The sequence below is a fragment of the Oncorhynchus keta genome, chromosome 1, assembly GCF_023373465.1.
Source record: "Oncorhynchus keta strain PuntledgeMale-10-30-2019 chromosome 1, Oket_V2, whole genome shotgun sequence".
NCBI lineage: Eukaryota > Metazoa > Chordata > Actinopteri > Salmoniformes > Salmonidae > Oncorhynchus > Oncorhynchus keta.
The window spans coordinates 71,169,761-71,196,775 of NC_068421.1; the positions used below are offsets into that span (position 1 = coordinate 71,169,761).

Consider the following 27,015-nt stretch of genomic DNA (forward strand, 5'->3'; position numbering starts at 1 on the left):
ATATATAGGCTATAAGCCGATTCAGCAAAACGGACAGCAATAGGAATTCCCGTGATTTGATAGATACAGTGTGGGCCTCCGCTGGCAAAACCAATGCCATAACCAACCAGCTTTTGGTCGGTTTTAATTAACCCTAGTTGTGCTCACTGAAATCGGCATACGGTTTAAGGACACACCTCAAATATTTCCACCCCTCCCACCCCTGGGCCAGCCAAAACAGAAGCCCATCGAGTCATAACGAGAGCCAGATTTTCACAATGACAAACAAGCACACCCTCATATAGAGGGCAGTTTTCACTGGTCATTAGTCAGAATGTGTTTGCATTCTAGAAATCGTAAGGGAGGGAGGTAATTCCAAAAACGTTAGTTTGGCCGGAGTGATGTAGATGGGTAGCCAGGAAAAAGGGATGGAGCATTGAGAGCTGTGTGACACTGATCCTTACAGACACACACGTACTCACACCCATTTCCCTAAAATTACACCAGCGCTAAGACTGAGTGTGTACATATGTGTTTGAGAGTCTCTCTCTCAATTCTATTTAAGTGTTGTAATGATGTACAAATAGTTGAAGTACAAAAGAGAAAACAAATAATCCCTCTCTCCCTCTCTGCAGAGGAAGTGTGTTTACATGGGTTAGTCAGGTTGGAGACAGTGTGACTGGCTGATAGATGCACAGCGGATTGGTCTTTGTGTCTTTGTGTCTTTGTGTCTTTGTGTGTGTGTGTGTGTGTGTGTGTGTGTGTGAAAAGACACAATTCCATGTCTGCTGACACTCGCTCTACACACACGCAGCGAAACAGAACAATACAAACACACACATCCACCCGGGTCTCCACAGGACAAACTTTCCCCAGAGTCAACACATAATAACAACCAGCCACGCAGCTCGTAACAACCAGCCACGCAGCTCGTAACAACCAGCCACGCAGCTAGTAACAACCAGCCACGCAGCTAGTAACAACCAGCCACGCAGCTAGTAACAACCAGCCACGCAGCTGGTAACAACCAGCCACGCAGCTGGTAACAACCAGCCACGCAGCTGGTAACAACCAGCCACGCAGCTCGTAACAACCAGCCACGCAGCTCGTAACAACCAGCCACGCAGCTCGTAACAACCAGCCACGCAGCTAGTAACAACCAGCCACGCAGCTAGTAACAACCAGCCACGCAGCTAGTAACAACCAGCCACGCAGCTAGTAACAACCAGCCACGCAGCTAGTAACAACCAGCCACGCAGCTAGTAACAACCAGCCACGCAGCTAGTAACAACCAGCCACGCAGCTAGTAACAACCAGCCACGCAGCTAGTAACAACCAGCCACGCAGCTAGTAACAACCAGCCACGCAGCTAGTAACAACCAGCCACGCAGCTAGTAACAACCAGCCACGCAGCTAGTAACAACCAGCCACGCAGCTAGTAACAACCAGCCACGCAGCTAGTAACAACCAGCCACGCAGCGAGTAATAACCAGCCACGCAGCTAGTAATAACCAGCCACGCAGTATTCTCTCTACCTCTGTGTGTCTCTCTCAAATGTTCTCCCTACCTCCATCTATTTCCAGCTCATTAAACCTCTTTGTATGTTTCCCTCTACCTCATCCTTCCTATCTCTGTTTCTCAGGTGTGATTCTATTCCATCCAGACCACACTGACCCGGAGGCTCTCTCCTCCCAGTCTGGGAAGATAAGAATTCCTATTCCAGCAATGATAAATCTGAGTTTATTGTAGATATATCTTATGATTACTCAGAGCTACAATAACTCACAACTACAATAACACATCTCTAATCAAATCAGCCAAGGCTTCACAGAAAAGCCTGTGTGTGAGATTAGGAGAATGGCTCTGGTGGCAGGGATTGGGGGTGGTGTGTGTGTAGGGAGTTGGAAAATAGTCAGCCAGGGTAAACAGCCTAGCCCTCCCCTTCTCCTCTCCCTGCCGTTTAATGGATCACCTACATTTCCCAGAATTCTCGTGTCACTTCCTGTGACCCCTCACACACCGAGAGAGAAAGCAGCTTCTCCATCAAGCATCCTCCTCAATAGCCAAACTCAACAGATTGGCTGTGTTTCTCACAATTCCTGACTCTTTTCTAGCACTTGTTTTTCTGATATATTACATGGTAAGTTCTGACTTGTTTCTACTGTAAATGAATAGAAAGCACTGCAGAGGTTCAGAATATGTGTAGCTGTTTTCTAAATGGTGGCTTCTCAGAGCCTCTGAAATGATATTAAAGATGTATGTAGCCTTCTCTCAGAATAACAGTTTGTGATAGAACAGTGCTGTTTGTGGGCGTTTCTGACACACTGATTGTATAAATGTCAATATTCAGACAACCACCCCTTCCACCCTCTTCATCTCCATACCGTGAAGAAGTATCCTCATCCTCCCTGGTCATCTCACTTCCTGACCAGATGGTAAACACATCACTAATGCCTCGTCCAGCCTTCAACAACACTCCAGATTTCAGCCCCTAAACAAACCCATAAAACTGTAATGGAAAGAACTGTGAGCTCCCTGCTCCCTTTTACTCCACTGGGAACTGGGCTGATAACCCAGACAGACTAACCTACATGGTCCCATCAACACCAATCTCCTCCATCAACTTTTACCTCTATGTTTTGCTTCCAAACCTTTCTTTACCCAGCTTATCTTTGAAAATGTTGTTTACTGTATCTCTACATTCCTATTTTATTTCAATCACTCCCTTCTTCAATCACCAGTCTCCTTCACTCTCCCTCTCTAGCATCCTGCTGTATCTTACATTGGTCTGCCATACAGGGCTGAGTTAGGACTGTATCTTACATTGGTCTGCCATACAGGGCTGAGTTAGGACTGTATCTTACATTGGTCTGCCATACAGGGCTGAGTTAGGACTGTATCTTACATTGGTCTGCCATACAGGGCTGATTTAGGACTGTATCTTACATTGGTCTGCCATACAGGGCTGATTTAGGACTGTATCTTACATTGGTCTGCCATACAGGGCTGAGTTAGGACTGTATCTTACATTGGTCTGCCATACAGGGCTGAGTTAGGACTGTATCTTACATTGGTCTGCCATACAGGGCTGATTAGCAGTGTAGCATAGCAGTGTGAACAGACAACACAGAGTTACACATGGAGTAAACAAATTAACAAGTCAATAACACAGTAGAAAAAAGGAGAGTCTATATACAATGTGTGCAAAAGGCATGAGGTAGGCAAATAATTACAATATTGCAGATTAACACTGGAGTGATAAATGATCAGATGATCATGTACAGGTAGAGATATTGGTGTGCAAAAGAGCAGAAAAGTAAATAAATACTAAAAACTGTGGGGATGAGGTAGGTGAAAATGGGTGGGCTATTTACCAATAGATTATGTACAGCTGCAGCGATCGGTTAGCTGCTCAGATAGCTGATGTTTGAAGTTGGTGAGGGAGATAAGTCTCCAACTTCAGCGATTTTTGCAATTCGTTCCAGTCACAGGCAGCAGAGTACTGGAACGAAAGGCGGCCGAATGAGGTGTTGGCTTTAGGGATGATCAGTGAGATACACCTGCTGGAGCGCGTGCTACGGATGGGTGTTGCCATCGTGACCAGTGAACTGAGATAAGGCGGAGCTTTACCTAGCATGGCCTTGTAGATGACCTGGAGCCAGTGGGTCTGGCGACGAATATGTAGCGAGGGCCAGCCGACTAGAGCATACAAGTTGCAGTGGTGGGTAGTATAAGGTGCTTTAGTGACAAAACGGATGGCACTGTGATAAACTGCATCCAATTTGCTGAGTAGAGTGTTGGAAGAAATTTTGTAGATGACATCGCCGAAGTCGAGGATCGGTAGGATAGTCAGGTTTACTAGGGTAAGCTTGGCAACGTGAGTGAAGGAGGCTTTGTTGCGGAATAGAAAGCAGACTATTGATTTGATTTTCGATTGGAGATGTTTGATATGGGTCTGGAAGGAGAGTTTGCAGTCTAGCCAGACACCTAGGTACTTATAGGTGTCCACATATTCAAGGTTGGAACCATCCAGTGTGGTGATGCTAGTCGGGCATGCGGGTGCAGGCAGCGATCGATTGAAAAGCGTGCATTTGGTTTTACTAGCGTTTAAGAGCAGTTGGAGGCCACGGAAGGAGTGTTGTATGGCATTGAAGCTCGTTTGGAGGTTCGATAGCACAGTGTCCAATGACGGGCCGAAAGTATATAGAATGGTGTCGTCTGCGTAGAGGTGGATCAGGGAATCGCCCGCAGCAAGAGCAACACCATTGATATATACAGAGAAATGGAGAGATCAAAAGAGAGAAATGGAGAGATCAAAAGAGAGAAATGGAGAGATCAAAAGAGAGAAATGGAGAGATCAAAAGTTGGTGGAAAAACTGAAAGTGAAAGTAGGAACAGCCCTGCTGGTCAGAGAGGACTGGTAGAATGGATGAGTTAGCAGAGTTCAGATATGCAAACCTGCAGAATACAGTGTGGATTCTGCACTTTGATATGTGTATTATAATGAGAAGGATGTGGAACAGTGGTTAGAGCACCCACCAGAAGATACTGTACAATGTGGTAGTGTCAAAATCTGACTAGACCACTGAACTGATGACTTCTACATTGTTGAAGGGCGTGTACATGTTCACTGTGAACTCAGTATTCCGGAGCATAAGCCCAGCAAGTCAGAGTAATTGGAGACCTACACAATCACTGGTTGAAAAACATCTAACCTTCAACCAAAGGGTGCCTGCTATAGAACACTAGATGACACTTTTCTAACACATACAAGGCCACGCATACACACATCAGATCACAAACACATTACACACATATATCGTCTTCATGTTAAAGACTTTCAGTTACAGACAACTCCCACCCGCCATGATAAGAGGAACAGAGCAGACATCTCCGCTGTTGGCCTATTATGTTCATAACACAGCGCTCTTAAAACACAGCCATCACACATAACACACAGGGACATATAGTGGCTGACGAAAGTATTCACCCCCCCGTGGCATTTTTTCGATTTTGTTACCTTACAACCTGGAATTAAAATAGATTTTGGGGGGTTTGTATCATTTGACTTACACAACATGCCAACCACTTTGAAGATGCAAAATTTGATTGTAAAACAAACTTCAGCGTGTATAACTATTCAGCCCCCCAAAGTCAATACTTTGTAGAGCCACCTTTTGCAGCAATTACAGCTGCAAGTCTCTAGCCACTGGGATTGTTGCCCATTCTTCAAGGCAAAACTCAAGTTGGATGGATTCCGCTAGTGTACAGCAATCTTTAAGCCATACAGACTCTCAATTGGATTGAGGTCTGTACTTCGACTAGGCCATTACAAGACATTTCAATGTTTCCCCTTAAACCACTCGAGTGTTGCTTTAGCAGTATGCTTAGAGTCATTGTCCTGCTGGAAGGTGAACCTACGTCCTAGACTCAAATCTCTGGAAAAAAAAAAAAAATAATAAAAAAATAAATAAAAAAAACAGGTTTCCCCTCAAGAATTACCCTGTATTTAGCACCATCCATAATTCCTACAATTCTGACCAATTTCCCAGTTCCTGACAATGAAATACAGGGTAATATGGTGTTCTCGGGGTGATGGAAGGTGTTGAGTTTGTGCCAGACATAGCATTTTCCTTGATGGCCAAAAATTTCAATTGAAGTCTCATCTGACCAGAGTACCTTCTCCCATACGTTTGGAGAGTCTCCCACATGCCTTTGACGAACACCAAATGTGTTTGCTTATTGTTGTTCTTTAACCAATGTCTTTTTTTCGGGCCACTCTTCCGTAAAGCCCAGCTCTGTGGAGTATAAAGTGGTCCTATGGACAGATACTACAATCTCCGCTATGAAGCTTTGCAGCTCCTTCAGGGTTATCTTTGTTGCCTCTCTGATTAATGCCCTCCTGGCAGGTTTGGGCGGCCCTCTTGGCAGGTTTGTTGTTTAATAATGGATTTAATGGTGCTTCGTGGGATGTTCAAAATTTCAAATATTTTTTTATAACCCAACCCTGATCTTTACTTCTCCACAATTTTGTCCCTGACTTGTTTGGAGAGCTCCTTGGTCTTCATGGTGTCCCTTGCTTAGTGGTGTTGCAGACTCTGGGGCCTTTCAGAACAGGTGTATATATAGGTGTATATATACTGAGATCATGTGACAGCTCATGTGACACTTAAATAAAGTCCACCTGTGTGCAATCTAAAATCATATGACTTCTGAAGCTATTTGGTCGCACCAGATCTTATTTAGGGGCTTCATAGCAAAGGTGGTGAATACATATGCACGCACCATGTTTTTTTAAACAAGTTATTTTTTTATTTCACTTCATCAATTTGGACTATTTTGTGTATGTCCATTACATGAAATCCCAAAAAAAAAAGACATTTCAATTACAGGTTGCAATGCAACAAAATAGGAACAACTCAAAGGGGGATGAATACTCTTGCAAGGCACTGTATGTGTGTGTAAGATATATATATTATATATTTCACTTGCTTTGGCAATGTAAACATATGTTTCCCATACCAATAAAGCCCTTAAATGAAATTAAATTGAAAAGAGAGAATATGGATCATGACTGTTTCTCTGTAATAGCCCTGTGTCTGTAATGACCTCGTAAGTGCATGAAGAACGTAACTGGTTTCTGTTGTAAAACAGCTCTTAGGCCCATTTACCCATTTACCCCCTAATACCATCACCAGCTCCATTATCAAATCACAACTAATGTGATGTTGCCCCTGACTCACCTTTAGTATCACACTGAACCCTGTCACTAAGAGAGAGACAGAGAGAGGCAGAAACAGAGTGAGAGAGAGAGAGAATATGGCAGGCATATGAGCCACCCCACTCCCCCTCCTTAGCCCCCTCTCATCCACTCTAACCAAACCCACTCATAATTAGCGGTTTGGCGTCGGGGCTCGTTTTGGGTTACTTTCATTCCTTTTGCCATTTTCATGAAAACAACACTGGTACAAACAGGCCCACACGTGTCCATCTAGTCAGAACAATAGGCAGAGGGAGAGACGAGGCATTTGAGTTTTCCACAGATGAAAGCTAGAGGGGGGAACATGGAGAAACAAGTGAGGTTTTGCCTACATGTGTTTCCGAGTGTATTTTTCCAGTTGTATAAAGTATGGCATAGTTTGCTTTTACAATGCAAACCATCAGGGCAGGCGATGGAAAAAACTCACTCAGTTTGACAGTATCTCAACCATGTTCAGCATTATAACCATGCTCAGAGCCATACCTATACTCCAACCTTACCTTGTGTTATCATTGCTAAATAGTCATGAAAAGCATCATACATTCTAACAAACAATGCTTTAGGGTTTTACATGTGTTAGCGATAAACATGTCCAGTGCTTTGACCATTGTTCTCAGACCTTTTTTAACATTCAGACGACTGCCTTGGTTATGACCATAGAGAGATATTTACTGCTGAAGGCAACTCTGGTCTGGGTCTGGAGTTAGTACTGATCCTTCACAGAAAGAGGAGATCTGACAGTATGTGGTTATATGGTCTTCATTTACACAGCAGGACCAGATTCACCCCTCTGGAATACAATGAGGGGACCCATATCTACCAACCACCACATGACACCAATCAGGCTATAAAAGAAAAAAAAGAGAGAGAGTATCTCAAACACAAAAATATGTACACACACTCAGTCTTAGCGCTGGTGTAACTTTAGGGAAATGGGTGTGAGTACATGTGTGTCTGGAAGGATCAGTGTATGTTGGATTATGTGTCAGCCAGCTGTCAATCACACAGCTCACAGAACTTCATCCCTTTTGCCTGGCTACCCATCTACATCACTCCGGCCAAACTAACGTTTGAGAGGAGGCGCAGAGTGGGAGGGAGAAAAGAGGTAGCCTATTGAAACAAATTGGGGAAGAAGAGAGATATAGGAGGGAGGGATAGAAGGATATTTAAGCATTTCCAGACCCTAGCAGACATCTCCCCCTCTCTATGCCCATCTGTCAATCACACTGAGGGGGTAGGAAGGTAGCAGGGGGGCTGCCCCCAGAAAGCTCTCCACAGAAGAGTTTCATTTCATAGCCATTGATTCCAAGAACAACAAAAGTGAACCACCCCCCCCCCGTCAAAAAGAAAAGGCAGCAGGCATTTCTTTCATCCACATATTTCCTCACAAATGCAAAGACCAGCTTCAGTTGAAATAATGCTGAGTTAAAAAAACAGGTAAATCCAACGTTGTCAAAACATATAAACACATGACGTTGGACAGGACTGGGGTTCTGGATACTGCGGTTGCTCAAATCAAACATGGTCCTCTCTGCCAACCAACCGACGCTCAGGACTCCTGGATGCTGAGAGAATAGCATTACATCCCATTGCGATAGCATGGGTCTTTTGCCATGATTCAATCTGACAGAAAATAACATATCTCTTCTCAGGGCAAAGTTCATCTGAGACATGGTTGACAAGGATCACACGGTTCCTTTCAATAAGACATTGTAGAAGAACAGAAAGGTCAAAGAGTGGGCTCAGGTTATGGCTAACAAGAGTATATTGTTTCCTAAAGCCTGCCAGAGGTGATTCACCTGTGTGACGGGTGCAACACATAACATCACTCTGCTACAGACCGATAAACGCCAAACCTATCATACTAAACTTCACCTGGATCTATTTTGTTGGGTTTCACGGGCTAACATTGCATCAGACCACCTGGGAATTGTTGGTAATTAATGGCAGGGTATAAGGGTGGGTATAAGGGTGGAAGGATTCTGTCTCTGACCGTTACCATGGAGATTGGGGTCACAGGAAGTCCAGTTCCACTTGGTTGAGTGCATCCCTGGAGCGAGAGAGGGCGGTGTGCAGGGTGGGCATGAGTAAGCACTAAGCACTGGGGTGGGGAAGAGGGGGTGACAGGGGGATTGGGGCAGGACTGGAGTGGCCCAGGGGTCTTAGCTGTGTAAAATGGCAGTGTTTTACCATCCCATTCACCCCTTTGTCGACAAAGAAGGAGTCTGTGCTCCATCCAGGGAACTGTGGGCAGTAGAGGTTGCTACCAGTCTGCTGTCTGCCAATTCAGACTGCCCAGGAACCTATAGGCCAATAGGGCCCTATCCGTGGTGTCCAGATCAACACTGAGCATCCATCCCATAAGGGACTGAAAAGTCCACTGTCTACCTACACAGACGGGTCATTCATCATCATACTCACACATTCCAGTCAGTCAGGTTTCCATCTGTACAGCATGGACACGCTGGGGTTAACCCTCTACAGCCTAATCATCCATTATAACCCCTAAAATGGATTAATTCTCTCATGCTTAACTCTTCAATCAGATACGCCCTTTATCCTCGGTTGTTCAATCACCATGAAAACTTCAATCTACTCTCATGATCGTCCGCAGAGGACGGACGGACGGACGGACACACACACACACACACAACCCCTCTGGCATGTGATCTCTGCTGGCCTGTGCTCAGCAGGTAGTGACAAATGAGCTGATGGCTATTCTCTGCTGAGGTGGAGCTGGCAGAAGGCTGAGCAGAGACGTTCCACCACAGAAAGCACAAGAAAGAGGTTTGACACCCACCATCTCCCATTCTGAAATAGTTTCTGTAGTTAGAAACAGATAAGATGAGCATTCCTGAAACATTATTTTGTTGAAATATTATTTTTACTCAAATTGGCCATTTCAAACGATAGGATTCATAAAATATTTAATTAATAAATAAAGTACCCAGCATCCGATTTGGACCAAACCTCTTAACAATGATTAAGACGTGTGGAATCCAAATAAATGGTCAATAGCCATTCACGAACCTCCCCAAACCAAGCCCACAGTATCAGTTCTCTATGTTTGACAAGTAGTTTGAAGCTGTGACTTGGAGTATTCTTTATTCATACTATGTATACTCAGTGAATTTGGTGATGTTTCTTTTTCCCCTGTTCAGAAAAATGTACCATTGAAGTCACTTACATAAATGAGTGTGAAAGTACCAGGTTTTGCGCCAAATACAACAGGTGTATTACCGCGAAATGCTTACTTACAAGCCCTTATCCAACATTGCAGTTTTAATAAAATATTTACTAAATAAACAAAAGTAAAAAATGAAAACAAAATAATAATAATTAGGCTACAAACAGGGGGTACCGGTACCGAGTCAACGTGTGGCAGTACAGGTTACGAGGTAATTCGTACATGTGAGTTGGGGTAAAGTGACTATACATAGATTATAAAACAGCGAGTAGCAGCAGTGTAAAAACAAAAGGGGGGTTTCAATGAAAATAGTCCATATAGCCATTTGATTCATTGTTAAGCAGTCTTATAGCTTGGGAGTAGAAGCTGTTAACCTTTTGTGTGTTGTGTGGCAGTATTTTCGTTTTTGGCTAAAAAACATACCCATTTGAAACTGCCTATTTCTCAGCCCCAGAAACTAGAATATGCATATAATTGTCAGGATTCGGATAGAAAACACTAAAGTTTCTAAAACTGTAAATATATTGTCTGTGAGTATAACAGAACTGATATTGCAGGCGAAAGCCTGAGGAAAATCCAATCAGGAAGTGCCTCTTATTTTGAAACCTCCCTGTTCCTATGCATGCCTATCCTCCATTTAAAGGGATATCAACTAGATTTCTTTTTCTATGCCTTCCCTAAGGTGTCAACAGTCTTTCGACATAGTTTCAGGCTTTTATTTTGAAAAATGAGCGAAGGATCACATTGCGTAAGTGGATAAGTGGGGGCTCTCAGAGTGAGTTTTGCGCAACTGAGTAAAGCCGCCATTGTTTCTCCCGCTGTTATTGAAAAACCTACACACTTGGTTGATATATTATTGAATATATATTTTAAAAACATGAGGATTGATTATAAAAAACGTTTGACATGTTTCTGTGGACATTCTGGATATTATTTGGAGTATACGTCTGCGTTGTCGTGACCACTCTTTCCTGTGGATTTCTGAACATAACGTGACAAACAAACGTCTGTATTTTGGGTATAAAAGTAATCTTTATGGAACAAAAAGGAACATTTGTTGTGTAACTGGGAGTCTCGTGAGTGAAAACATCCGAAGACCATCAAAGGTAAGTTATTTTTTTGATTGCTTTTCTGATTTGTGACCTAGCTACTTGATGCTTAGTGTACATGTTATGCTGTGCCATCGATAAACTTACAAACGCTTGGATTGCTTCGCTCTAAAGCATCATTTCTAAATCTGAGACGACAGGTGGATTAACAAAAGGCTAAACTGTGTTTTCCTATATTGCACTTGTGATTTCATGAATAAGAAGAGAAAAAAGTAATATTATTTGACTGTGGTGCTATGCTATTCAGCGGTTGCTGATGACAATTATCCTGCACCAGGATGGGTAGCGTCAACAAGTTAAGGAGACTTTTGAACCGAGACTTGGCGCTCCGGTAAGCTTGCCTTGGGTGACTGGAGACTTTTTTTGGGCCTTCCTCTGACACCGGTGTCTCTGCTGTTAATGTCACACCCTTTTCATCATGAGCAAAAGCTTTTGGTTAACTGCCCAAAGTTGCAAAAACATGTTTGTGATCCATTTAATAAACACAAGAGACCAGCAAAATGGATAAAAGGGTGTGGCAGTAACAGCAGCATCTAGTGTGCAAAACCTGATTTGTACGTAGGCACATGGAATAATTTCCACGCAAAGTGTGAGATTTATCAATATGAACGTTTGCTTGAGAATGTATGTAAATTTACACACAGCCAAGAGCATGCGTACACACAGTGACAAGTGGTGGAATAAGGGAACTGTTTGTCATAAGAAGTCTAGTGAATGGGGAAAATATACTTTTCAAAAATATAAAGTAAATGTAAAGTGTTGGTCCCATGTTTCATGAGCTGAAATCAAAGATCCCAGAAATGTTTCATACCCACAAAAAGCTTATTTTTATTTTATTTTATTATTTTTACATCCCTTTTAGTGAGCATTTCTCCTTTGCCAAGATAATCCATCCATCTGACATGTGTGGCATATCAAGAAGCTGATTAAACAGCATGATCATTACACAGGTGCACCTTATGCTGGGGACGATAAAAGGCCACCAAAGTTTTACTCAGTAAAATTGTTGAATGTTGCTTTTTTTTTTTTTTTTTTTTTCACCTTTATTTAACCAGGTAGGCTAGTTGAGAACAGGTTCTCATTTGCAACTGCGACCTGGCCAAGATAAAGCATAGCAGTGTGAACAGACAACACAGAGTTACACATGGAGTAAACAATTAACAAGTCAATAACACAGAGAAAAAAGGGGAGTCTATATACAATGTGTGCAAAAGGCATGAGGAGGTAGGCGAATAATTACAATATTGCAGATTAACACTGGAGTGATACATGATCAGATGATCATGTACAGGTAGAGATATTGGTGTGCAAAAGAGCAGAAAAGTAAATAAATAAAAACTGTGGGGATGAGGTAGGTGAAAATGGGTGGGCTATTTACCAATAGATTATGTACAGCTGCAGCGATCGGTTAGCTGCTCAGATAGCTGATGTTTGAAGTTGGTGAGGGAGATAAAAGTCTCCAACTTCAGCGATTTTTGCAATTCGTTCCAGTCACAGGCAGCAGAGTACTGGAACGAAAGGCGGCCGAATGAGGTGTTGGCTTTAGGGATGATCAATGAGATACACCTGCTGGAGCGCGTGCTTTTATATTTCTGTTCAGTATATATGTTGAATTTGTGAGAATAATAATTACAAATATATATATTTCATTGCATCTCGATTGTGAAATCATGCAACATATCTTGACAGGTTATATTGTATAATTTGAACACATCAGTGCATTTGTTAAGATAATAATCCAGTTAAAGTACAGTAATTTATTAAATTAGAGGTGCATGTGAAAGTGAAACTATTGTTGAAATACTATAAAAGACTGAGATAATGGGAAATCGAATGAGAGGCTGATCTTGCCCTGTTGGAAGATTTGTCACACACTGCATTTCACATAGAGCACATTTTTAGAGACAGGTGGGACTCTTTGCAGAAAGTACAGATTGGCTCATCTCGTTTTCCAAAACCAATCTTATGGATTTCTGCGAGGATTAAGACCTACTTTAGAAAACACATACCATTCCGGTACACTTCCAAGTGCTATCCACCCTCAGGTTTTTGGCAATGGGCACTATTCGTTGGGAGCTTGCCGATAGGCATCTCACAGCCCTCGATGAGCTGATGTTTTGGATGCAATCATCAGCAAAACAAGCAGTTACATCCAATTTCCATACATCATTGCACAAGTGATTGAAGTCAAGAGGGATTTCTTTGCCATCAGTGGGTTCCCAAATACCAACAAAGCAATAGGCGGCACCCACATCGCAATAAAAGGAAATCCAAATAACGAGTTCAACTATGTGAACAGAAAAGGTTTCCATGCTCTTAATGTATAGGTGATAGGAGTTGTGATGCGCAAAAGAAGCTGCTGAATGTGGGGGCAAGGTGGCCAGGTGGAACACATGGCTTTTCATTCTGCAGAACAGCAATGTTGGTCTATATCTCTACAAGAGGGAGCTGTTACAGATGTATGGCTTATTGGTGAGTGTTGTCTACTCATTTGAAGTATATTTGCCATTGTTAAAGCAACTTGAATGGTCATAATAGTCCTCTTTGTAGCTATGTTTTTATTGTTAATGGTCAAGCCACAACTGAGCTGGCCAAATAAAACATTTTGGTTGTACTTTGGTTGTACTCAACCTTTTTTGGTTGTGTTGTTGTATTTCATGATATGGCATTCCCCACTGACTTTAAAGGGATGATTTTGACCATATTTGGTGAATTAGGGTCGTTTCAAAATGCAAATAGCCACGGTCGTGCACGAGCACTTTGGCTGAGAATTATTAATGGTGCTCTCCTACCGGTGTGCATTAGAACACTCTAAATGCTGCTCGTAAGTAGCATGTCAGAATAATTTCAACGCAATATTGATAAATGAGGCCCTTGCTACTTTCATACTAATCTATGGGGTAAAATACAAGATATTTCAAATGGCTAATTATTCTGAACAGGCGGAGAAAAACATCACCAAATTCACAGAGAACACATAGTATGAGTAAACAATACTCCAAGCCGCAGCTTCATTAATAAATTAATATCATATGAATTCTATATATTTATTTGGGTGCAATCAAATTGACGTAACAAAATAATGTTGAAGAAATTTTTATCCTATCCGTTTCTAACTACAGAAACCATTTCAGAACAATCTGAGATGGTGAATGTCATAGCTTGCTGACATGAACTGGAACGCCCTGATGTCATGGGACACGGCAGGAAGCACAGCCACTGTTACAGCCTGAGGGCATGCACATAGACCCATACAAACACAGTGTTCAGAGGAACAAGAAGGTGTAAGGATATCAGGCCAATACAGATACCTACTTAGTGCATCTACAATAAATCGTAACTACGCCATAATCTGTATAAGCAGGGGAATAGATAATCCAAACTAATAGACAAATGAACTGAAAGGTAGATGAGGTGTAGAGTCAGCAGGATGAGGAGAGGGTTCCAGCTGACTGTGTTACTACAGGGTCCGTCTGGTACACTAGGTCACTGTTAGGACTCGTTCTCCAACGGCCCGCCAGTCTTTCCAGAACCTTCCTCATTAGATTGAAGGGATGAAAGAACGGACTGTGGGGATTTTCCCCAGTCTGTGGTCTCCAGCTGCAAGGGGAGAGTGCTCAGAAGAGCCAGACGCCAGGGGGACCAGTCAGCAGACCACACTGACTTGATTCACCAGGAGAGGATCTATTGAGGACCGTGAGACTCTGCTCCCTACCGCACAGCAACCATCTCCCATGGAAAATCACAGTCTCAACCCCAAACACACAGAGGGGAAGACCAAACAACATAAGGCTACACAGAAGACAACATCACCTACAGTTGAAGTCTGAAGTTACCATACACTCTAAAAAAAAGTTTTGGCAAGTTGGTTAGGACATCAACTTTGTGCATGACAAATTATTTTTCCAACAATTGTTTACAGATTAGTTCACTTATAATTCACTTTATCACAATTCCAGTGGGTCAGAAGTTTACATGCACTCAGTTGACTGTGCCTTTAAACAGCAAATTCCAGAAAATAATGTCATGGCTTTAGAAGCTTCTAATTGACATAATTTGAGTGAATTGGAGGTGTACCTGCGGATGTATTTCAAAGCCTACCTTCAAACTCAGGGCCTCTTTGCTTGACATCATGGGAAAATCAAAAGAAATCAGCCAAGACCTCAGAAAAAATGGTAGACCTCCACAAGTCTGGTTCATCCTTGGGAGCAAATTCCAAAAGCCTGAAGAAAACACGTTCATCTGTACAAACAATAGTATGCAAGTATAAACACCATGGGACCACGCAGCCATCGTACCACTCAGGAAAGAGACACGTTCTGTCTCCTAGAGATGAACGTTCTTTGGTGCGAAAGGTGCAAATCAATCCCAGAACAGCAGCAAAGGACCTTGTGAAGATGCTGGAGGAAACAGGTACAAAAGTATCTATATCCACAGTAAAACGAGTCCTATATCAACATAACCTGAAAGGCCACTCAGCAAGGAAGAAGCCACTGCTCCAAAACCGCCATAAATAATCCAGACTATGGTTTGCAACTGCACATGGGGACAAAGATCATACTTTTTGGAGAAATGTCCTCTGGTCTGATGAAACAAAAATAGAAATGTTTGGCCATAAAGATCATCGTTATGTTTGGAGGAAAAAGGGGGAGTCTTGCAAGCCGAAGAACACCATCCCAGCCGTGAAGCACAGGGGTGGCAGCATCATGTTGTGGGGGTGCTTTGCTGCAGGAGGGACTGGTACACTTCACAAAATAGATGGCATCACGAGGTAGGAAAATTATGTGGATATATTGAAGCAACATCTCAAGACATCAGTCAGGAAGTTAAAGCTTGGTCGCAAATGGGTCTTCCAAATGGACACTGACCCCAAGCATACTTCCAAAGTTGTGGCAAAATGGCTTAAGGACAACAAAGTATTATCAATATCAAAGGTATTGGAGTGGCCATCAAAGCCCTGACCTCAATCCCGTAGAAAATGCGTGGGCAGAACTGAAAAGGCATGTGTGAGCAAGGAGGCCTACAAACCTGACTCAGTTACACCAGCTCTGTCAGGAGGAATGGACCAAAATTCATCCAACTTATTGTGGGAAGCTTGTGGAAGGCTACCCGAAACGTTTGAGCCAAGTTAAACAATTTAAAAGGCAATGCTACCAAATACTAATTGAGTGTATGTAAACTTCTGACCCACTGGGAATGTGATGAAAGAAATAAAAGCTGAAATAAATCATTTTCTCTACTATTATTCTGACATTTCACATTCTTATAATAAAGTGGTCATCCTAACTGACCTAAGACAGGGAATTTTTCAGGAATTGTGAAAAACTGAGTTTAAATGTATTTGGCTAAGGTGTATGTAAACTTCCGACTTCAACTGTACATAGGTATGTGACCACAACTTGAAATTAACAGGTGTATAAAATCGAGCACACAGCCATGCAATCTCCGTAGACAAGCATTGGCAGTAGAATGGCCTCACTGAAGAGCTCAGGGACTTTCAACGTGGCACAGTCATAGGATACCACCTTTCTAAGTTAGTCAAATTTCTGCCCACTTGTGAAGTGGAAATGTCTTAGGAGCAACAACTGCTCAGCCACGAAGTGGTAGGCCACACAAGCTCACAGTACGAGACCGGTGAGTGCTGAAGCGCGTAAAAAAATTGTCTGTCCTCAGTTGCAAAGCTCACTACTGAGTTCCAAACTGTCTCTGGAAACAACATCAGCACAATAATTGTTTGTCGGGAGCGTCATAAAATGGGTTTTCATGCCTTAGCCATTTGCAAATAAATTCATAAAAAATCCTACAATGTGATTTTCTGGATTTTTTTTCACGCATTTTGTCTGTCATAGTTGAAGTGTACCTATGATGAAAATTACAGGCCGCTCTCATCTTTAAGTGGGAGAACTTGCACAATTGGTGGCTGACTAAATACCTTTTTGCCCCATTGTATGAGCAGAACATGACATGCTGAACAATGAAAGAGAAAGGCTAGGAGGGTAGATGGAGAGGAAAAGAGGGGTACAGACAGAGTAAATGAAGTAAGACAGAGTCCTTGTCCTAGCGCAAGAAAGACAGAGGGACTCCCAGCCCCCTGCTGCTCCACCGGGTTTACCAGGCGCTCTCTTCCCCCAGGGCTGAGGGGGGGTCTGGATGGGGGAACGGTCAGTCCAGGTCAGCTCAGAAATGAGGCTGTAAAGCGGTGGGGAGTCTGAGGGGTCAGCGCCGATGGACTCCTGGATGTCTCAGACCAGCATATCACACAGTCATTCACACTCATTTGTTACAGTCTCCAGCCCCCTACAACGTCACGATGCCTTGTGGGGGTAGGCAGGGGGCAGCAGTAGCAGACAGTCCAGAGAGGGAATGAATGTCTCGGCTGGCTGGCGGACAGGCTCCATACCCCTGGGGTAAAGACAATTACAGGCTTAAAGCCCCTCGGTCTGTGGCATGCAGCTCAGATAAGAGACGAGGTACAGAGAGGACCAGGCCAATATTGCAATTTTTCCTATTTCAGTTACAAGTTACATTAAACTGATTGTGTTGACCAGAATAGACTGCATATGGTTCTGATTATTAACTTTCTCTGATTTATGTCTAGATATGGCTGTACAGTACATAAAGAAAAACATACATTTTTGTAAAGTACATTTTTTTCAAACCTCTGACACTGCAGGGCCTATCGTGGCTGTATGTTTGAGCTTGTGCAGGAGAAGTCAGGGGTTAAGGTTAAGGGGATAGAGGTCAGGAGTCTTGCAGAAGGGGCAGACAAGACGCGTGGGTCACTAGGCTGCAGCCTGCAGGTTAACAATACCTCAGACAGACAGATACATAAAGATAACCTACGAACAACATATACCCGGTCAGACAATCAGTCTGACAGAGAGACAGGCATACATTACATTCATGGCATATTAGTACAATAGAAAAGCCATACAAATAGAAACACGCATTCAAACATAGTAAAGAGTCAGAGAGACAGAAATAGCAACCCACAGACAATCAGATGGGGATATGGAGTCTGGCTGTTCTAGTAATGTGTGACCCAGCGACAGTGGGATAGAGCAGAAGCCTCGTTGCTGACCAGTATTAACTGGCAGCTGAATGTTATGAGAGGCAGGCCGTGCTAATATCAGCAGAGCTAGAGAAACAGGCTTGGGTGGAGAGGTTAGCGCTGCTCTCCTATTACTACTGACTCTTAATGATCAACAGACACCATGACTGACTGACTGTCGCTATCCTTTCATATCAGAATTCAATGAAGTAGTCCTACTCCCCCATGAGTTAGACCTGCTCATTCAGTTTATCACACAGTCAGTCTTTCAGAGAGATTGTATCCCTCACTAACTGGCTCAGCCACTAGCTTGTCTATGGGAGGAATGTAGTACATGTATGGTTTGGAAGTAGCGCTGTCTGGGTCGTTAATGTAGAAGTAGCGCTGTCTGGGTCGTTGGTGTAGAAGTAGCGCTGTCTGGGTCGTTGGTGTAGAAGTAGCGCTGTCTGGGTCGTTGGTGTAGAAGTAGCGCTGTCTGGGTCGTTGGTGTAGAAGTAGCGCTGTCTGGGTCGTTGGTGTAGAAGTAGCGCTGTCTGGGTCGTTGGTGTAGAAGTAGCGCTGTCTGGGTCGTTGATGTAGAAGTAGCGCTGTCTGGGTCGTTGATGTAGAAGTAGCGCTGTCTGGGTCGTTGATGTAGAAGTAGCGCTGTCTGGGTCGTTGGTGTAGAAGTAGCGCTGTCTGGGTCGTTGGTGTAGAAGTAGCGCTGTCTGGGTCGTTGGTGTAGAAGTAGCGCTGTCTGGGTCGTTGGTGTAGAAGTAGCGCTGTCTGGGTCGTTGGTGTATTAGTAGCGCTGTCTGGGTCGTTGGTGTAGAAGTAGCGCTGTCTGGGTCGTTGGTGTAGAAGTAGCGCTGTCTGGGTCGTTGGTGTAGAAGTAGCGCTGTCTGGGTCGTTGGTGTAGAAGTAGCGCTGTCTGGGTCGTTGGTGTAGAAGTAGCTCTGTCTGGGTCGTTGGTGTAGAAGTAGCGAGTGTGATGTCCGGGAAGTGGTTGTTGAGGTTCTCCCTGCTGCTCCCCCACCCGTCTAGCACTAGTCCCCGGATGCACACAGGCCCTGTGATAGTGGCTAGGTACGTCCCAAACCTGCCCCATTCAAACCAACACTCTTTCCATTCCAGGGCCCCTGGGTTCACAGCATGACACATAGCAGGGGGCAGATGCAGGGGAAGCATTGGTGGGTAGGGTGGCAGTGTCCCGAACCTTGAGGTAAAGCACTACTCCAAGGTAATTACTGTACCTGAACTGACCCCTTCATTACACTGTAAACACCCTAAACTAACACCACCTATCACACTGATCACATCTAGCTAGATCACTGGCCAACCACCATGGTCAGCCTACACAATTACATTTTTTCACTACACCCACATCTTTATCACAAAAATAAAAACTATTTCACCCTTTAACCATTCCAATATGGTGTAACTAACTTCTAACATGAGAGAAAACATACAACTCGAGCTTCTACTTTTAAAACTCCACCTTTCCAGAAACAAGTCTCTCACCGTTGCCGCTTCCTATAGACCACCTTCTGCCCTGGAGACCATATGTGAATTGATTGCCCCCCATCTATCTTCAGAGCTCGTGCTGCTAGGTGACCTAAACTGGGACATGCTTAACACCCCGGCCATCCTACAATCTAAGCTTGATGCCCTCAATCTCACATAAATGATCAATGAACCCACCAGGTACCACCCCAAATCCGTAAGCACCCTCATAGATATTCCTAACCAACTTGTCCTCCAAATACACCTCTTCTGTTTTCAACCAAGATCTCAGCGATCACTGCCTGCATCCTTAATGGGTCCGCGGTCAAACAACCACCCCTCATCACTGTCAAACGCTCCCTAAAACACTTCAGCGATCAGGCCTTTCTAAACGATCTGGCCCGGGTATCCTGGAAGGATATTGACCTCATCCCGTCAGTAGAGGATGCCTGGGTATTCTTTAAAAGTGCACTCCTCACCATCTTAAATAAAAGCATGCCCAATTCAAGATGTAGAACCAGGAATAAATATAGCCCTTGGTTCTTTCCAGACCTGACTGCCCTTGACCAGCACAAAAACATCCTGTGGCGTTCTGCACTCACCTGGTTCACCAACTACTTCTCTGATAGAGTTCAGTGTTTCAAACCGGAGGGCCTGTTGTCCGGACCTCTGGCAGTCTCTATGGGGGTGCCACAGGGTTCAATTCTCGGGCCGACTCTCTTCTCTGTATACATCAAGGTCGCTCTTGCTGCTGGTGAATTATCTGATCCACCTCCACGCAAACAACACCATTTTGTATACCTCTGACCCTTCTTTGGACACTGTGTTAACAAACCTCCAGACGAGCTTCAATGCCATACAACTCTCCTTCCATGGCCTCCAACTGCTCTTAAATGCAAGTAAAACTAAATGCATGCTCTCCAACCGATCACTGCCTGCACCTACTCGCCTGTCCAACATCACTACTCTGGATGGTTCTGACTTAGAATATGTGGACAACTACAAATACCTAGGTGTCTGGTTAGACTAAACTCTCCTTCCAGACTCACAATAAGCATCTCCAATCCAAAATTAAACCTAGAATTGGCTTCCTATATCGCAACAAAGCATCCCTAAACTCATGCTGCCAAACATACCCTCGTAAAACTGACCATCCTACCGATCCTCGACTTCGGGGTGTCATTTACAAAATAGCCTTCAACACTCTACTCAACAAATTGGAACCAGTCTATCACAGTGCCATCAGTTGTCACCAAAGCCCCACATACTACCCACCACTGTGACCTGTATGCTCTTGTCGGCTGGCCCTCGCTTCATATTCGTCGCCAGACCCACTGGCTCCAGGTCATCTATAAGTTGTTGCACGGTAAAGCTCCGCCTTATCTCAGCTCACTGGTCACCATAGGTATATCTCACTGGTCACCATAGGTATATCTCACTGGTCAACCCCAAAGCCAATTTTTCCTTTGGCCGCCTCTCCCTCACTAGCTTTAAGCACCAGCTGTCAGAGCAGCTCACAGATCACTGCACCTGTACATAGCCCATCTGTAAATAGCCCATCCAGCTACCTCATCCCCATACTGTATTTATGGATCTTGCTCCTTTGCACCCCAGTATCTCTACTTGCACATTCATAATATATATATTTATATTCCGCACATCTACCATTATAGTGTTTAATTGCTATATTGTAATTACTTCGCCACCATGACCTATTTATTGCCTTACCTCCCTTATCCTACCTCATTTGCACTCACTGTATGTAGACTTTTTCTACCGTCTGTTTATTTATTCCATGTGTAACTCTGTTGTTGTTTGTGTCAAACTACTTTTATCTTGGCCAGGTCGCAGTTGCAAATGAGAACTTGTTCTCAACTAGCCTACCTGGTTAAATAAAGGTGAAATAAAAAATAAAAATAGGGCCTGACCTGACTTCACAGGACCTCCAGTTTCATGGTTACAGCCTGTTCCCATGGCCTAACTAAGCTTACACCACCACCTTGGTCTGGGACTGTGTCCATCAGCACCGCGTGTCCAGCTTTGCCAAACTGCTCCTCTCACACACTCAGGCAGGGTAAACAGGGCAACTGCCACACCAGCCAGAGAAAAGAGCCATTTCATCCAGCCATGCAGTTTCCAATGTAAATACCCTTCTCTGTGTCCACACTGTAGCCAGAGCCCAAACATTGTGGTGAGATGAAATCAACAGCGAGAGGTGAGAGGAGCACACAAACTCATTTAACTTAATACCTCAATAAAACTGGGGCTCACATTACAGGTCCGTTTTGATTGCAAACATCAACTCTCACGTCACGAGTCAAGCTGCAAGGATTGATTGGGAGATCTGATTTCCAGACCTGAAATGTGCAATTTAGTATCTGGTATTTAAAATACTTTTGTTGTCCACTTGAATATTTTCAAATACACATACCAGAACAAGTACTTTGATTTGAGTATTTGAATGATTATTTGTAAAAAAAAATATATATATATAAAGAATAGTCGGACAAATTGTACATCAAAAACACTGACTCAAATACACCCCATACATTTAACCCAGGTAATTGAAAATAATATTTGAAAAGACTGTCAAAATAAATACAATTAAAATAAAAATATGCAACTACTTCTTATTTTTATTATAGCTACTTAGTTTGCAAATACAGTACCAGTCAAAAGTTTGGACACACCTACTCATCCCAGGGTTTTTCTTTATTTTTACAATATTCTACATTGTAGAATAATATTGAAGATATCAAAACTATGAAATAACAAATATATAAATCATGTAGTAAACAAAAGTGTTAAACAAATCAAAATATATATTTGAGATTCTTCAATTTAGCAACCCTTTGCCTTGACAGGTTTGCATACTCTCAGCATTCTCTCAACCAGCTTCATGAGGTAGTAACATGGAATGCATTGTAATTAACAGGTGAGCCTTGTTAAACGTTTATTTGTGGAATTGCTTTCCTTCTTTAATGCGTTTGAGCCAATCAGTTGTGTTGTGACAAGGTATGGGAGGTGAACAGCTCAAATAAGTAAAGAGAAACGACAGTCCATCTTTACTTTAAGACATGAGTCAGTCAATGCGGAAAATATCAAGAACTTTGAAAGTTTCTTCAAGTGCAGTTGCAAAAACCATCAAGCACTATGATGAAACTGTCTCTCATGAGGACCGCCACAGGAAAGGAAGACCCAGAGTTACCTCTGCTGCAGAAGATAAGTTCATTAGAGTTACCAGCCTCAGAAATTGCAGCCCAAATAAATGCTTCACAGAGTTCAAGTAACAGACATCTCAACAACTGTTCAGAGGAGACTGCGTGAATCAGGCCTTCATGGTTGAATCGCTGCAAAGAAACCCCTACTAAAGGACACCAATAAGAAGAAGAGACTTGCTTGGGCCAAGAAATACGAGCAATGGACATTCGACCGGTGAAAAACTGTTCTTTGGTCTGATGAGTCCAAATTTTTGGTTCCAACCGCCATGTCTTAGCGAGACGCAGAGTAGGTGAACAGATGATCTCTTTTCACCTACTCTGTTGGACTGTTGGAAAAGCATTCCAGGTGAAGCTGGTTGAGATAATGCCAAGAACGTGCAAAGCTGTCATCAAGGCAAAGGGTGGCTACTTTGAAGAATCTCAAATATATTTTGATTTATTTAACACTTTTTTGGTTACTACGTGATTCCATATGTGTTATTTCATAGTTTCAATGTCTTCACTATTATTCTACAATGTAGAAAATAGTAAAAATAAAGACAAATCCTGGAAAGTGTGCCCAAACTTTTGACTGGTACTGTAAGTGAACGTCATTGAGATATTTGAAATGGTATTTGAACCCAGGTCTGCTGATTTTCCAAGAATGTGTTTTGAATGGGGTTCCAAACATACACAAACAAAAACAATACTCACTTGAGATAAGATGGTTATCACTGGGCCTACCTGGTATCTATTTTTAACTGAGGACACATTTTCCACTTTCTTCCATAAACGCCTGCTGACTACTATGATACTGAAGCTGAAAGGCAGAGTGGACTATGAGAACAAACGAGGTCAGAAGGGTACAGAACAAACGGCGTGATATGGCTTGATGTGGACTAACATGGTACGAAGGATACTGGTACCAAATAAGCCAAAGCATCTTCCTCCCAGGAGCTCAGCTAAGAAACAAGATTGTTTTCAAATTCCACTTTGGCATGGGACGCTGGCAGGTGCAGGCCAGTTTTGTTTTTCCGTGATTTACTTTAATAAGTTCCTAAATACTGTGCTGTCCTGCTGCTGGCTTTACAGCTTCAGGAATATAAAGAGACTATGAAAACAGAGGTAAGAGGAGGAGGAAATGGCTTTGGAATAGAGTAGTATTAATTTGATTAGAAGACTCTAGAACATGGTGCCTTACCGCTCTCAGTCTCCACTCAGAGTGAGAGAGATTCTAAACTGTCAGCAGACCACTGCTATCGGTCAGAGGTGTGATGAGACACTTCAGCTGTTTACTCTCTCTTGTCCGTCTTTCTCTCTGTCCCCTTCTCCAATAAACTCTGACCCTGCCATGGTCTGAGACGTGCACATCCGCCCCAATCCATCCTGGTAAACTGCTTCCTTTTCTCCCGTTCACCCCAACAACTCTAAAAACTGACTGGAAAGCAGGCTATTCCCCCCAGAAGTTTACACAGGAACTGCATGTTTTGTTTCCTACAAACACAACTGGCTGTGTTTATAAACCACAGTAGAGAGTTACAGTGTGTTTTTCTTTCTCTGACAGACAGTTTATCCCAACAAAGTTGTGGTCACCTTGCCTCACCAGTGTCACCCCCCCAGTCAGTGGTCCCAACGGGGCAGAGTGGGGTGGCGGAGTGTGTGTGTGTAGTATACCTGCAGGAGGAGCCTCTCAAAAGCAAGGCAGGAGTCCCAGCGGGGCAGTGTGGGGTGACGGAGGGTCTGGGCGGTGGCCAGGCCCAGCTGTATTACCCCACAGTGACTCTCTAGAGCCCCCCAGTTGCTCTTAAAGAGCTGTACGTAGGAACACAGCTGCTCCGGGGTCACACGGCCTGAGAGAGGGAGAGACAAAACCGACATGAGGAAATAATATTAATTTCTTATTAATCTATTCAATGAAATGTAATTAACCAGTCGATCATACAACCAATAACATAGTATTGTATGGTTCAGTGCATACACACTAGCATACTCATACTAGTCTGCCATACTAGAGCCAGACTCCACAGGCAGAGGAGAGAGAAGAGAAGCTTGGAGGAGAAGGCTGTGAGAACCTCAGCCATAATCATGTATTGGGCAAACTGTATTTTCTGTGAAAGTGTGTATCTGTATCTTCGAGTGTTATTGTCAAAGTGTGAGGGTCTATGTTTTATATGAGTCATAGTGTATGATAGAATGTGTGAAGTAGTATTTGCCCCCTTTGCAGCAAGACAATGATCCAAAACACACATTCAAGTCTACATGAAAATGGCTAAAAAGCAACAAATCTGAAGTTGTGGAATGTTTTAGTCAAAGTCCAGACCTAATCTCAATTGAGATGTTGTGGCAGGACTTCAAACAAGCAGTTCATTCTTAAAAAACCCACATGTTGCTGTTACAGCAGCTCTTTATGGAAGAGTGGGCCAGAATTCCTCCACAGCGACGTGTGAGACTGATCAACAACTACAGGAAGTGTTTGGTTGGAGTCATTGCAGCTAAAGGTGGAACAACCAGTTATTGAGTGTAAGGGTGCAATTACTTTTTCACACAGGGCATTGGGTGTTGCATAACTTAGTTTATTAAATAAATAAGTATACATTTTTTGTGTTATTTGTAAACTCAGGTTGCCTTGATCTAATATTAGGTTTTGGTTGAAGATCTGATAACATTCAGTATCAGAAACGCTAAATTAGAGAAAATCAGAAAGGGGGCAAATACTTTTTCATGGCGCTGTATATACTGTGTGAGTGAGTGAGTGAGTGAGTGAGTGAGTGAGTGAGTGAGTGAGTGAGTGAGTGAGTGAGTGAGTGAGTGAGTGAGTGAGTGAGTGAGTGAGTGAGTGAGTGATAAGAGTCCCTGTGAGGCTGTCTAAGACTGACTAATACTTGTGAATCAGAGGTTGTCTGATTATTTGCAGAGCTGGCAGAGTGAAGCTGAGTTCCTCAGACTGTTTAAGACCCTCCCTCCTCTAAGGATGATTCACAGAGACACATGAAGAAGTGGAGGAGGTGGGGGTGAGGAGGGCAGCCTGGAGGTAGACGGACAGGGGAACGGAGTGACCCCAGGACTGGGGGAGAGAGGAGAGGGGTACACATTAACTCCCCATAAACCCCACTTCTTCATGTTGATGTTCAGAAGCAGGAACAGATGTGGGACTATTTCCTGTTGGATTACACAGCCAATGTTTTCTTTAGCATGTATAGAGAAGAAACAGAGGCGGAATGAAAAATGGGGCACAACGTTCCAGAATAAAAAATATAAAGTATGGAGTCATGTTAAATACAGACATAACGACTTCAATTGAACAACTTTGTTATTAACGCTGGATTATAAAACTTGTTGAGTTTTCATCAAGAACGGTTAGACTGGCAGGGTTAGCCTAACAACAAAGGACTCCTATTCCCAGAAATCAAAGTCTAATGCTGAGTAAAGTTCACAGTGAGCAAGACTGCTGAAACTGAGCCTGTTGGGTAATGTAGTCTTCTCATCGTCCTAAACCAACCTGTATGTGCTCTCTGTGTGGCACCAACAGGCAGAATGGAAGATGTGTTCAAAAGCAAATCAGGAAACCTTTGCAACATTAAAAGATAATTGAGGAATGAACCCGGATCCAGGAATATCCAGACAGTGAAAAGCCCTATTGTGAACAGCCCTGGCCGTGGCAGTAAAAAAGCCTGGAAGTATACACAGGCATCACTGAGCCTGATGTGCCAACAATAACTCAGCCCATGAGTGGGAAGGAAAATCACAGCCAGGGCCAAACATAATTTAGCCCTAGAACAGGCCTGAGAGAGGGAGATACTGGGGGACAACCATAATCTAGCCAAGAGGTAAGGGTAAAGTGTGAGAACGCGCTAAGGAAAGAAAGAGAAAATGATAGAGGAGAATGAAAGGCCCACAAAGAGTCTGAGGATCAACCAACATTCAACCCCTGAACGATGCTAGGAAGCCAAGGGCCAACCATTATTAACCCTAAAACTGTACCAGGGGGATGACTTTCGTTTTCAGTTGGATAGTATGTGGGTGACTCAGGGACTAAGAAGTACTGTCTGTTTGAGCATGAAGCTGAACAGTGGTGATTCTCACTCACAGTCCTGGCTTGTACATCATGGTGCTGCATGGACCAGAGGAGGGAGCAGGGGATTTTATTCATGCAGAGTAGGGGAAAGACCTGGGGCGTTTATTTATGAACACATCACTGGGCCTACTCCCAAACTGTACAGTAGAGTACACACAACACGCTCAGCCAC

General features: G+C 43.3%; 1 protein-coding gene across 1 annotated transcript in view; it reads right to left on the bottom strand.

Moving 5' to 3' along the window:
- Window positions 1-27,015, bottom strand: part of LOC118392472 (sec1 family domain-containing protein 2) — a 198,320-nt gene that overhangs the window by 144,612 nt on the left and 26,693 nt on the right. Inside the window, exon 4 of the mRNA XM_035784486.2 lies at window positions 24,443-24,618. Coding sequence (XP_035640379.1) covers window positions 24,443-24,618 — 176 coding nt within the window. The remainder of the gene's footprint in view (window positions 1-24,442; window positions 24,619-27,015) is intronic.